At 38.1% G+C, this 15,625-nt stretch overlaps 1 protein-coding gene across 8 annotated transcripts in view; it reads right to left on the reverse strand.

Moving 5' to 3' along the window:
• The window catches only part of LOC106882456 (filamin-A), a 115,521-nt gene that overhangs the window by 39,408 nt on the left and 60,488 nt on the right, over nt 1-15,625 (reverse strand). For all 8 annotated transcript variants that reach the window (XM_052973142.2, XM_052973140.2, XM_089363595.1 and 5 more), the window contains exons 3-5: nt 4,306-4,428; nt 2,688-2,861; nt 1,507-1,665 (exon numbers count right to left, since the gene is read on the reverse strand). In XM_052973142.2, the coding sequence (XP_052829102.1) occupies nt 1,507-1,665; nt 2,688-2,861; nt 4,306-4,428 (456 nt within the window). The remainder of the gene's footprint in view (nt 1-1,506; nt 1,666-2,687; nt 2,862-4,305; nt 4,429-15,625) is intronic.

Genomic DNA, 15,625 nt, shown 5'->3' on the forward strand with positions numbered 1-15,625 from the left:
AAAACATTTTGTAAGGACAGAAGGAAATGTCGAGACGTTTATCATGTAAACATACATACAGATATATAATGCGTAGACATATATGCGATTACAACATATACTCATGTATGCACACATACACACGCGTTTACTTGCAAGTGTGAGTGTGCGCATGTATACATACATATATACATACATATATACATATATACATATATACATATATACATACATACACACACGCTCACACACATATACATATGTATACTAAAAACAACTCGTCGGATATAAAAATATCTCAAATTATTTTATATCTCTTTTACTCTTTTACTTGTTTCAGTCATTTGACTGTGGCCATGCTGAAGCACCGCCTTTAGTCGAGCAAATCGAACCCAGGACTTATTCTTTGTAAGCCTAGTACTTATTCTATCGGTCTCTTTTGCCAAACCGTTAAGTTACGGGGACGTAAACACACTAGCATTGGTTGTCAAGCGATGTTGGGCGGGGGGGGGGGACAAACACAAACACACATATATATATAGATATACATATGTACGACGGGTTTCTTTCAGTTTCCATCTACCAAATCCACTCACAAGGCTTGAATTTAAGATGTCTCTTTTTAAACTTTCATTAAACTTCAATATAATATTATTACTTCCGTACACTATCCATGAAAGGGAAGAGTTTGTATGGAGATAAATTGGTCATATTTAAAAGACTAAACAGTAAAGATCTCACTCATATTTCAAAATTTCATTCATACACCCTACAGCTGTTTCAAGAGCGTAAGGCAATCACCATCGTCATCCGCATAATCACTGTATAAATCATACATCAAAAGTAGATCATTTATTAATTTGAATGAGATGAGACAACCATTAATCATTTAATTTAATTATATCTATATAATGGTTACAAAAATGATAATGTCTGTATTGTAACTGTTCAAACAGTTTCAGAGTGTAAGAACGAAATTTGGAATTATCACTGAAAGCCACACACACACACACACACACAGCTGTAAGTAAAAAAGGTAAACATGCAGTTCAGTAAACAAACATATATACATGTAGACATATAACTGAAGCCACAGTTTTAATCAATCGATGCTCAGGGAAAGTAATCGATCTGAGTAATTTCAACAATCATTAATGCTTCATCGATGATCTGTTAGTCACTTCTGTCCATAGACACAAGTGTAGCGAATGAGGAATCTTTTAAGCACAGAAAACGGACTAAATTGGTCTAATTTGCATAACATGCAAATGTTTCAAACGGGATTTATTTGAATGAACGTAATTAGCTTTTCTGTAACTTAATTAGAGAAGGTGTGTGTTTATTTACTTATGTATGTATGTATGTATGTGTGTGTGTATGTGTGTGTGTACCTCCGTATATGTATCTCTACATCTTCAGGGATATTTTCGAATCTCTGAACGTTATGGTATCGGGTTAACATTAAACATACACCGTTACGATACGTTGATTTGCTGGAATGAATTCATTAATTAACAAGTTAATTACCAAGTGAGCCATCAACAAGCTTCTTCAGGAAGCAAGTTTCAACGGAACCCTTTGGTGTCTTGATGTTACCATGGAGATTAACCATATCAGCTTCCATTACTCTCAAGGAATATTCACTGCTGTTACCCAAGAAGATCTGGGATCGCTTCCTTCCAATACCTAGAAAATCACAGAAGAAAATCGAGTTGGATGAGGATAATAATATTAACAACAACAACAACAAAAACAACATCATTATCAACAATAATAATTATGCTTAAAATTTTGGCACAAGGTCGGCAAGTTCGGGTGACTACATCGACCCCAGTGTACAACTGGTAATTAATTTATCGAAAGGCCGCTAATAATTTCGTCCGCCATGCTAACGATACATATATATATGTGTGTGTAAGAAATTAATAAGAAATAAAAATGATAATGTAGTAAAAAATTGTCATAAACTTCATTTTAATTTCTTATTGATGTTCAGTACTCGACTGATGTTTTGTTCTGAAGTATGTGTGTATTGAGTTCTAACACCTGTATATTAGTATCACTAAGCCGAAGCAAAATACTGTGTGTGTGTGTGTGTATGTGTGTGTGTCTGTGCGTGTGCGTGTGCATGTGTGTGTGTGTGTGTGTGTGTTTCTGCAAAACTTTTCGATTCATGCTTGGGTACACGGTGTTTTTTTTTTGTTCAGAAAATAAAAGATTGGAGTAAAAACGATACTTCAAGGGTTGATGACCTCGAGAAATGGTTAACGGCCAGCTTCCAAACCTATAGATTGACTGGTGATTCCATTAACGTTTTTGGTTCTTAGATGTCTTTTGGGGCTTAGAACCAAAGACAAAAATCATTGCACCGTGCACCAAAAGCAGAAGGGAGGGCACTTTGACAAATGTTCCATTTAAAAAAAAAATTATAGTGTACAGCTGGGCTCAGTTCTTGATGTGTGTAGTGTACAAAAAAATTATTAATGCGCCATTGTTTCAATTTGATTTTCTCTCTTTTTCTATAAATGGTGTGGTGGGTGTGTTGTGTCCGTGTGTGATTTTGATCGTCTGTATATATAACAGATTTACACTCAATTGCTTGCAAGCTCTTCCCACCCAGCTCTCTAAACTTCATATGGATAAACTATCAGAACCCATGAACTTCTGCTGCTCTATCAAATATAACACGAAGCAATCGTATCATTTACCTGAGATCTTGGAGGAGAATGGAGAACCTTTGATATTTTTTCCGTTCACCTTGATGGAGATATCGTAAGCTCCAGGATTCATGGGGATGTAGCTGTATCTGAAAGCTCCATCTTTAAGATCTTCTTTCTTTAAATCCAGTTTTGATGCTCCATCAATTGAAACAGCCAGATCTCCTGAAAAATACATAAATAAAAGAGTCAACAAGAAAAATTTAAGAATATCTCTCGATGTAGTGAATCACTTCTCAAACATCCCGCACAACTCACGCTTAGAGACAATTAAATGCTGGTTGGATAATTATATTCGTGAACCTCTCTAATGCATAAAAAAGAATCTATAATAGAAGGATTAAAATTTATTCTGGAGAATAAATATTCTATGTTCAATGAAAACGTTTTACAACAAATCTATGACTGCGATGGAGGAGAAAACAGTATGTGTGTGTTTTGTCAACTACACAGTATAGAATAGTCAGTTGGGCACCGTCTGTGAGAAAAAACAGCACCATGATGCAATTCACTCTGCAAGAAATTTGGAAACGACATGCTTTACTGCTTGACATTTCAGAGCGTTTGGGTGTCAATCTGAGTACAGTGCAATCTGAGGACATGTACTGAGATTGATGGCTCTCTCCATTCAGTCATTCCAGAAGTGTAAAGGAGCCTGCGAAACTTGAAGTAGCACGAGATCCAAATCAAACCGTTTTAAATAAAACACTCACACACACACACACACACACACACACACACATACATAACAAGCAATGTAGCTAGCTAGAAAATTTGTATAAGTGATGAAAGTAGCAAGTATTCTGAGCAGTAAGGTTTATCGCCACTTCAATATGGTTGTTTCATAGGAACCAATGCTACTACCATTTTTAAGCCCTCCGACTAGTTATTGATGCAACCTGCACCCGATATATATTGTATGTAGGGGTGTGAACACCCACCATCTTCTAGCAGACGACAGGACCACCTGACCGTACGGTTTCGAGCTATTTGTGTTCATCCTCAGTGAAGGGCACCTGTCCGCTAGAGATAGCAGGAATTCGCTCCATCACGCAATATATAGGAAACCAAGTAACAGTAACTATACTGTGAAGTAATGTCTATCGCTACTTCAATATGGCTATTTCGTAGGCACCGAGGTTACTACCAATTTTAACCCCGATGTATGTATGTATGGATACGTACATACCTACACTGTTTAGAAAATTAGCTTGGTCATGTGCAAGGTCATTCCTCACTTTAGAAAAGCATCTGGCACAGGCATTGTAAGATTTTTAACATCTCTGTTATGTGTTATATACAATGACCGGTTATAGCCGAAAGAAGCGCCAATTATTATCACACCTGTATTGCTTTAAGGTAATAATTAAACGAAGATATTGCTCGAAAACGAGCTTCTGCCAAATCTCTTTCTTTCCCTCTCTCTCTCACTCTCTCCCTTCACCCCTCTCTCTCTCTCTCACACACACACACACACATATGAAGAATATATTGATAGACATATATAAAATATGTATATATAAATGTAAAAATAATGGCGGTCACTGCATCCTAAGCGCTCATGAATGAAATAACTTGATGATCATAAGTTTAAAATAACAATACTTACTCTCGTTGTGTGACACAACCATGAAAGAAGCTTCTTTGCCGCTGCATCCACCGTACAAACCAGCTCCATAAGCAGTAACGTATTTTCCATTGTGGCTGTCAACCAAGAACTGAAGTGGGCTTCCTGCAAGAAGAAACGAAACCAAAAGCCGCAAATTAAAAATTTGAATTAGTAACAAAGAGAAGAAAGGGAGAAAATAGTATCAACAGGAAGAAAATAATGCAGGAGTTCATTGCAGATGAAATATTACGAAGGATGAGCAGAAGAAGTGATTATCTATCTATCTATGAGACTGTATAAGTATTTGTAAGTATAACAACAGTATATACACACACACACATACATACATACATACATACATACATACATACATATATATATATATATATATATATATATATATACTTGAAATATGGCCACAGTCTCAGGGCTGAAACATATAAAAGAATAAAAGAATTTACATATGTCGAAGCACCGGTTATCTCCAAGTCCTCTTATGCTAATGAATCGGGTGTGTATGTATGTATATATATGAATATACATAATTGCCTCAAACAACGCCCTGGCACATAACACACACACACACACACACACACACACACACACACACACACACACACACACACACACACACACACACACACACACACAGAGTGTCAGATAGAAACGTGTGTCTAAAACAAGGAAACAATATTGTATTACAGGGAACTGAAAAGAAAAATAAAATATAAAAAGAAAAAAATATGAAATTTCAGGGTTTGGAGAAGGTAATGAAACGTTAAGGGTTCGAGATAAGGTAAAGTTTATTTTTCTGTTGGAGCAAGGAAACATTTGGAAAGAATCTTGTGAATGTATGTGTGTGTTATGTAGTAGGGTGTGTTCTGAGGCAATTTGTTTCGCTTCAATGCATTCGGATATGTCTATATAATGTCCTCCCTTTATATTCACACACACACACATGTATGTACGCATGTGTGTGTGTGTGTACGCAGGTAATATAGTATCTCTGCAACCATAATGTTATACATTTATATAGGTATACATGTTTCAGTTATGCTCGTGTATATGCACGTGAGGGGTATCTACTTTTGTGTGAATGTGTGAGTGTATGTATGTATGTATATATATATATATATATATATATATATATACACACACACACACACACACACATACATATATCTAAATACTTACATACAAATATGTGTGTGTGACTGTGTGTGTGTGTGTGTGTAAGTGGTTGTGTGCATGAATGCATGGGTATGGAACGAGTGCGTGTATTGTGTATCTCACTGTGACAGTATATTATGTTTATAACATTACATAAACACACACACAGCACGTATAAACATTACAGAGACTACGATACTTGAAAGATAGAAATGGATAGAAATGGATAGAAATTGTATCATTGCCAATACGTGTATATATAAACACACACACACACACACACACACACACACACACCGAGCTCGTTTTAGAATTCCTTCCGTCTAGCAAACCACTGAAAGGGCTCGGGTGGGCCCATGGCTTATTATGAAGAACAGCTGACGTGTGTGATTTAAGTACAAAACCAATAATATTGAGGGGAGGGGCTTAGTCAGGACCAACAAGTCCAGTGGTTGACTGGTTCGGTGAAAGACAAAGTCGACGTCGGCGGAATTTGAACTCAGAACTTAGCGGCAGGCGAAATACAGTTAAGCATTTCGCCTGGCGTGCTAACGATTCTGCCAGCTCGCCACCTTAATAATAATAATAATAATAATAATAATAATAATAATAATAGTAATAGTAATAACAGCAACAACAATAATCGCTTAAACATATTTTCACTATGCTATGTTTCAACTTGTGTTCTCTCTTTCTGTGTTTATTTATTTGTGTCTTTGTTACGACGACGACGACTACTACTACTACTACTACGACGACTACGACTACTACTACTACTACTACTACTCGCTATTTTATATCGGGTTTCCGTCGTAATTCCCTCGAGCCATGTTTGGTGGCAAGTTGGAGTCTTCCAACTTCTTTCGAGTGTTCTACGCGTGCGTCTGTCTGTCTGCCTGCCTCTGTGCGCGCGCGCGCGCGCGTGTGTGTGTTGGATGTCGTTCACTTGCATCAAAAGCAATCTGAGATGTTAGGCTTCGCTACCACTAAAAACATCCCACACAGCGCCGCGATCAACATTTCCGCGCCTCCCCCACTCCATACACTAATATCATCACCTCCATCATCGCCGCAGTCATCATCATCATCATCATGTTCTTTTACATCATCGTCATCATCATGATAACCACACCCAAAACTAGCAAGACAGTAACTATCATGAGAGGGCCGACCTGCTAGAAATAGTAGCCAAATGTCGCACAATATCACACGTAGACTATCTTAGAAAAGAATACATTATAAACTGTCGCTGTGAAGGGATTCTCTATAAAAGGGATGGGCATAATCGGAATGCCTACGCTTCTTTACACACACGCGCGCGCACACACACACACACACACACACACACACACACACACACACACGCGCATTAAAGTTTTTCTTTAAAAGCGTTCATTGCATACGTGAGTCTGACGATCCCAGTCACCAGTGAAACCGTCAAGGTTCCCCTTGTAAGCTAATCTATGTTGTATAGGGAGCATTTTAAACTTTTTGCCCCCACCCCCAAGTAGGATACACACACATGTATATATATACACGTGCATATATATATATATATATATGATATATATACACACACATACACACACATATAAAACTACCGGGTTTCCTGTATCCCCATCTCTCTCTAGCTCTCTCTCTCTCTCTTTATATATATACATATACACATATATATATATACATACATACATCTATATATATGCATATATATATATGTATGTATATGTGTGTGTGTATATATATAGATATAAATGTATATGCAGGTATGTTATGAGTAGGAAATAGGCGTGTTGAACACGTGTTGCTTTAGTAAATTCAACAGGCAACAAATTTGGTAGAGACAGACAATTATGTTGTTAATTTTTGTGAAATAGGAAGCGTGTGACTCAGCTGTGATGTACAGGAAGGATTGTCTTTGGTATGTACACCGTTGACTCACCACTGGCAGATTCCATACTGCCATTGCTTTTGCTGCTGAACATCACATCACATGCATACATACATACATACATACATACATACATACAAGCATTTACTGGGAAAGAGTACATTTATGGTTAACTTCTTGCAAACCCACGGTTTCTCTACCCGAATCAAAATTTACTTCTGTACCCAATATCATACTACACAAAATACTATAAAGTTTCATGTTTCCATAGCTTCAGAGATCGAATTCGTGTCCCTACATGCACACAGTTCTTCGTCGTTAGACATGAGGACTTACGTGTTCGATCCACTGAGTTGTTGTTTGGTGTTTCCTTGAGCAAGGCATTTCATTGCACATTCCTCCAATCTACTCATCTGAAAACGAGCCCCGGCCGAGCGCTGTTCCCTTTCTCTATCCAGGTGTCACACCCTGAATGTGATACTTGGATAAAAGAGTGGGTGAGCTGGGAGCATGCCTACGTCTGTTGGCGACTACGAAAACAGTGCTAAAACAATTAGCAAAACCATGGGTGATGTCACCAAGAGAGCCTCGTTGTATAAAGGGGCAGAACGAGGAGTGTGCAAGAGAAAGTGAAGGGAGTAAAGAAAGGAAGAAAGCCAAATGAGTTTTATTAGGAGACAGCGACATGTTAATTCGATGACACTTGACTATAAATATAGAACTGGCGTGAAACAAACTATACATACACAATAAAACGGTACTATGACAGACAGACAAGCAAAGAGACAGACAGACAGACAGACAGACAGACAGACAGAGAAGCAGGCAAACAAACAGACAAGGAGAGAGGCAGAAAGAAAGGTAGATAGATAGATAGATAGAGAGAGTGTGAGAGAGAAGGATAAGTGTTTGGCGAGGAGCAGGCATGAGCACTGTTCTTTGTGTACTTCCTGTCTGTTCTTGCACATTCTTTCTTGAGAGTCTGTATGTTGTCAGTACCAGGAATCTATCTGAATGCACAACGTATGACATTTCTGGGACACTACCTCAATTCAGTGGCAACGTATACTGCATCGTACAGTTTTCACTGAAAAACTGAGATACTTCTCTGAGAAATTTTTCTGCATTATCTCATCCAATCAGAATTTGCTTCGTGAGTCAACTAGTTCTAGTTTAAGGTGTTTAAAATGTTTTCTGAGTTCCATTTCTCCATGATCGTTGGAAAAGCGGATGTGTGAAAATTGGAGTATCAATTTGTAAAGTTTCAGCTTCACCAAATATATGTTCAATCTATAGGTGCATGTTTGTATATGTGTATATATATATGTGTGTGTATAGAGCATAATCATTATCTATTCGGTCGAAGCTCTGTCGTTTCATTAAGTTTCCCAAGTGTCTGACCAACCAGACGACTGCCACGTTTGTTTCCAATAAACGACACATGTTAACTCAAGGTGATGCCGGAACGTCAATGTCTCATTCGTAACGAAGAACATGTCCATTATGGGTTAAGAACAGCATTTACTAACAGAACCGTCCCCACTCCAAGAAAATAACAAACAAACAAACAAAAACAAATGAACAAGAAAGGATTGTGTTAAGGGAAGACAGCTGTTTGCCTGGAGAACTAACTTTGAGGCTTAGCTTCTGTTTTCAGCTTTCTCGAGCCTAGTTCCTCTATAACTGTTGTGTCATGTATACAAGACACGAAAGAGCGTCTTTCTTCAGGGGACATAACTATACTAGTCTCGTTAGTACGGCAACACTATTTAGCTTAAACTCCAGTTACTGTTTTGTGTCGAACCACTGACTACTTATGAAGTTGTAGGTTTAACTAATGTGCTATTTGATATTGAGACGGACAGGAATATCTATTAATGGATATTCGTATTATGTGTTAACAAAATTGAAAGAGGAAATATTAAAACATAAAGAAACATTTTTTAAGCATTTGTTTAAATTTATTACAAACAGACATTTATGCGCAATCCCCAAATCGTTGGTGGTCTGCATATCTATCTATCTATGTCAATCTTATATATATATATATATATATATATATATATATATATATATATATATATATTATTTTGCTTAAAAGAGTTCCAACACTGTCTGTTTTTTATGTTTTATTTATATTCCTGCAGAACTAATGTGGGGTATAGAATATGGAATATACAATATATAATATGATATACAATATACAATATAAAATAAAATAAAATAAAAATGGATGGCACCATGAAAGAAAGTATTGAATGTAGATGAAATATTGTGTGTTCAATATAAAGGATCAAATATATAAATATATAAATATAAATATATAAAGGCGACTCGAGTTTCAGGGCTATTTCCCTTCGTCATGGCCGGTATGACAAAATTATACAATATATGTAAAATTTATGTATACATACGCATACATACACACACACACACATGCATACACGTATATACACACACGCATATATATATGTAGTTAGATAGTTCGGAATGCGGGTGAGTACGCAGGTGAGAGTATGGGTATACGATACATGTGTTGGAAGTCAGGTAGGCGGGTATGTGACTGGGTGGATATCTGAGTACCAGGGAGTGTAGGGATGTTGGTGTAGTAGATAAACAGTTGGGTACGGGTATTGGAAGGGTGTTCGGCGGTAGCTCGGTTGATAGCTAAGGGGTATTTATGTAGGTGGGTTGGTAGGTGCTTAATTATGTAAGTAGGTGGCGAACGAAGGCTATGGGTAGCTAGAAAGATAGATAGGCATGTATGTATACGGGTAGGATGTTTGATGGGTAGATTTAAAATATAAATATATAGAACTCGGTTGCTGCGAAAGTGAAAGAGATCATACTTTTGATATTTGATATCGCCATCATATCTCTCACGTATTGTACAAAAAATACACATATAAATACATACATACACACACACACATATACACAGGGATATGTACACCTATATTCCCACATGCATAAACACACACACTCAAATATTTACAAATATACACGCTCTCCTCCAAACGATAAACAGGCAGACTTATTTACATAGAGATAAGTACATACTTATACACATATATGCATGTATATATATATATATATATATATATATATATATATATATATATATATATATATAGAGAGAGAGAGAGAGAGAGAGAGAGAGAGAGAGAGAGAGACGTACATACAAGCTATCTATAAAGCATTGTTAACGCATTAGAGATTTATACACACATACCTATGTACAAATACATAGATAGTTATACACACACACACACACACACACACATATATATGTATGTATGGATATATATGTATGCAAATTTAGTAGTCGTAGTAGTAATAGTAGTAGTGGTGGTTGTTTTAAATTGTTAATAAGCCACCCACATTATTTATATATGTGTGTGTATGAACAAGCATGCGCACACACACACACACACACACACAGAGTAAGAGAAGTGCCGTCATAAACGGCAAAGAGCAGTCGTTAGCGCCTGGGGTGATGGAGGGGAGGAAGCAGAGACACACTTCCAGTTCTTACTTCCCTTTCCTCATCCTCTCTTACACACGCACGCACGCGCACATCACTTTCACTCCTCCCTCTCTCTCTCTGTAATTCTTCCTCTCAACAACCAAAATTTATTCTTCCTCCGCCTCTTGCCCACACCTAGACACGTGTCTGCTACCGCCATCACTGACACTCCTACTTCCTCCTCTCCACCCCCCCATCAAAGTACCCTCCCCGCCATGATGTTTTTTTCCTCACTTCCATGGCCAATTTTGGGCAACTTTACACTACGACAATAGCACCACCACATCACGGCACCCACCACCACCACCACATCACGGCATCCACCACCACCACCACCACTACTACTCCCAACACCATCACCACCTTCTCTACCACCACCACCACCTCCTCCTCCAACGCCGCCGCTACCAACAATCAATCGGTTGTTGTCATAAGAATAATGGTCCAGTCTTCTTCCCCTCTCGCCTTAATCCCACTGTCACCCTCCGTCATGGGCTAGAAGAAGTCCTATAGAAATAGCAGTCAAATCGTCCTCAAAACACACATTATTATTTGTAATAAAGAAAACGTATACTGATGAGGGAGGAAAGTAAGCAAAACGAGGAGGACGGGCGAGGCTGGAATGCTCTTTATCTTACTTAGGCTCGATCAAGGCTGGCCTGGAGGCCAAACAACAACAACACTAACAACGACGACTATAACGACAGCAGCTTACATCTATTACACACCATACTATAATATGGCCACGGCTACACGACAACGACCACCACTACGGCCACGACCACCACTACTATCACTGATAGCACGGTTGCAACAACCAATACTATTATAGTTTCTAATTTAGACAAGCGCCGAGCAATTTTAAAAGGGAGGACGCAAGTCGATTCCGTCAATTCCACTTTTTAATTGATCCCCTATTTTATCTGATCCCCGAAAGGATGAAAGGCAAAGTTGACCTTGGCGGGATTTCAACTCAGAACACAAGGAGCCGGAAGAAATGACGCGAAACATTTCGACCGATGCTCGGACAATTCTACCAACTCGCTGCCTTATATACGAACCCTACGATTTTAATTTTGGAACAAGGCCAGCAGTTTCCAGGGGGACGGGATTATTCGAACCCCAGTTCTTGATTGGTATCCATAGACTTTATATAAATAAATGATAGAAAAGGAACTGAACGACATTCCTTACAAATGTACATATATTGTGGTTGTGGATCTCCGTCGCTCAACGGTGATGACACAAGTGTGTTGATCAACGGAATTACCAAAGCTGGTTATTACAGACTCGTCTTCATTTGTACCTTTAACTTACTATGTGAGTGACAAGGTTGTGACATGATGCGTGTGTGTGACAAGACGGTAGCTTTCAGTTACAGGTACTATCCTTGTTAAAAGCTTCTGTCGAGTCGTCAAGAGGAAATGGTAAAAGACATTTGGTCGGGCATCAAGATCGGTCTCGGAATCTCTGGATTTTGCCAAGTAATATTAATTAGTCGGCCATGCTGCATCTACATAACATTGCAAGAACATGTGTGTATGTGTGCGTCTGTTTGAATGTGTGTGTGTGTGTGTCTTTGAGTTTGTCCTCACCACCGCTTCACTACCGGAGTTGGCCTGTTTACATACCCGTAACTTCACGGTTCGGCAAAAAGACGAGATAAAATATGTCCCACACTTAAAAAAAAACAAAAAAAAAACTAAGTACAGGGGTCCAATTTTTCGACTAAACTTTTCAAGGTGGTGCTCTAGCTTGGCCACACAGTTCAACGACTAAACCGAGTAAAGGATAAATGATTAAAGATGTATATGTATATAAACATTATGGCATGATATGTGTGTGTGTGCACACGCACACTACATACACACACGTACACACACACACACACACACACACACACAATATAGTTCTTTGCTCATTCGCGACTGGAATGTCTTTGATCAGAAAGGTCTACTTAACCTAAGTCCTAAACACACGCCTCACACACACACACCATAAATATAGACACTTTACCTCTCTATGTTAACGCCACCACCACCATCATAACCCCCAGTACCACCACCGCCGCCAGGCCCTTACAAATAACTTCCAAGTGTCTACTACTGCCATCTGTCGGCAGTGAAATTCCATAGCATCGTTCAAGCTTCCTTCCTTACACCACAGATTTTACTGATAATTGCCGTCCTTCACACACCGTAGCATGCCTTGTATACGTTTCACACACACACACACACACACACACACACACACATGTAAATACATTCGCACATGTATATATATATATGTATGTATATATAAATATATATGAGTAAACGAAGGAAGTGAGGGAGGGAGAGAGAACTATGTGGAAGAAAAAGCTTCGTTAAGTTCTAATCCTTTTCATCCCCTCCCCTCTCTCCCCTTCCGTGTTACTCCCACCTCACTCCCGTTGGGGCTCCATACAGCATCCCTTATTTCTCGATATATATTGCTCACACACACACACACATGCGTGTATGTACACATTTACATATATCTGTGTGTGTATGTGTGACTATGTGTGCTCGTTTATATTTACAAACGGAAGGAAAGACCAGTTAAACATGATGGAGACTTAGCGTTTATTAAGAAACTGCTATCGTTTCACGGTGTGGGTAGCCAGAGCAGCTTCACACAGATGTGTGTGTGTATGTGTATATATATATATATATATATATATATATATATATATATATATATATATCGGTTCGGCAAAAGTGGTCGATAGAATAAGTACTAGGCTTACAAAGAATAAGTCCTAGGGCAAATTCTTCGACTAAACGGCGGTACTCCAGCACGGCCGCAGTCAAATGACTGAAACAAGTAAAAGAATAAAATATACAGTAATTCCTCGACTATCGCGGGTGTTACGGTCCAACCACCCCCACCCACCGCGATAGGTGAACCGCGATATAGCAAGGGATTACTATATATATATATATATATATATATATATATATATATATACATATATATAAACATATGTCTGTACCTACCCCACACAAGCATACACATATACGTATATGTATATATATTTTTGCAGCTAGATGTATGTGCAGGCGAGTCCGTGTGAATGCATTTATATCTCTCCCGGTAAATAGATGAGCCCAAATGAGACATAAACCAAGAGAGAGTTAAAAGGGTACAAATAAATTGACTGAAAGACAGAGAGAGAAGGAGCAAGAGGAGGAGGGGTAGTACGTGTTTCGACCTTCTCATATCTCATCATAACTCATGCAAACTAAGCTGCCTCTTATATTTCCTCCTTATTTTTACACCCTTCCTGGGCCTTCCACCCACTTCTGTTCCCGGTCGTTTCCTCTTTTGTCGTTTTATGCTGCATTCGTAACTACTCCAGTCATCACCACCAGGCGGCGCCACCATTACTCCGATTCACTCTTCCGCACTAATTCACTCATTCTCCTTCAATACACCCGCTGCTTCAGTTTCTATGCATTTACCTTTCTCTCGAGTCTCTCTGTATTCCTCGATCTGTGTGGCTGATCGGAGATACATGTAGGCATGTATCTGTATGTGTCTATATGTCTGTATGGATGTGTATGCATATGTATATGTACATATGTAAGTGTGTATATATGTTTGTTTGTCTATATGCATTCACTTGTAAATATATAGATGCACACGTGTGTGTATGTATTTGTGTGTGTATATATATATATATATATATATATATATATATATATATGTCACACACACATAGCCACAAAGAATCTACTGCAGATCTAGATGAAATATCAAAATATTTTTGGTAAAAAAATAAATCATAAAAAATTTTCACTTCAATTTACGTCTCCACTAAAAGAAGAAAAAAACCTACAACATGGTACACTATGAAAACCCTTTGAAAACTAGGACTGTTGAACATCTAAGCGTTGAGATAAGTGACGCTGTCTTATCTTAGGACCCATAAGGCCGAACCTTAATCTGGTTTCCATTGTATATATGTTACTGAGATTATAGCATTCACTCCTGAACGGGTCTCCGGTCAGTCAAAGCGTTAACTTCCCAATTATAACTCGAACAGTGAACTTGAGCAATGTAAAATGAAGTGCTTGAGGACACAACGCACCATCCGGTTCGGAAATCGTAAAGACGACCTCATGATCATCAGTGCAACGACCTGACCCCTAAGCTAGGCACCCCTGCTCCAAAATGGGTGATTTAAAGTAAATAGAAGATATAGATTAGCTTCCAAATTTGTCTCATATAAATCTATTTAATAAAAAAACAATCAGTGACAGGTGAGAAAATATTAAGCAGAATCAAATAGGTGGAAAATGTTAAGCTGATAAAAAACAAAAACAAAAAAACACCGATGTGCACTGAGCTGGAGTTGAGTTATCTTCGAATCAAACGTATCAGACACAGAACAATACAAATAAATCAAAATGTTGTTAGCTTAAGTCGGGCCATAATTCTTCTAAGTCCTATACTATCAGGAATACATCGCACACAATCACCTTTACTGTTATTGGGGAAACTATCCCGAAGAAATGTTTTTAAAGGCTCCACATTGCGCATCAAGAAGCTCAGATTGTAAACACATGGCGCTAAACTTATCTTCCACCAAAATATAAAGCAACAAAAATATTGAGTAGAAACAAATGTTGCTTAAAATATTAAGAAGGAAAGAAATGGCATAGACAAGTCTAAGATAAGTGAAGTAGTTTTTGAAATAACAAAGGTTAGACGAG

Source organism: Octopus bimaculoides, chromosome 15 (assembly GCF_046866305.1).
Source record: "Octopus bimaculoides isolate indiv1 chromosome 15, ASM4686630v1, whole genome shotgun sequence".
Classification (NCBI taxonomy): domain Eukaryota; kingdom Metazoa; phylum Mollusca; class Cephalopoda; order Octopoda; family Octopodidae; genus Octopus; species Octopus bimaculoides.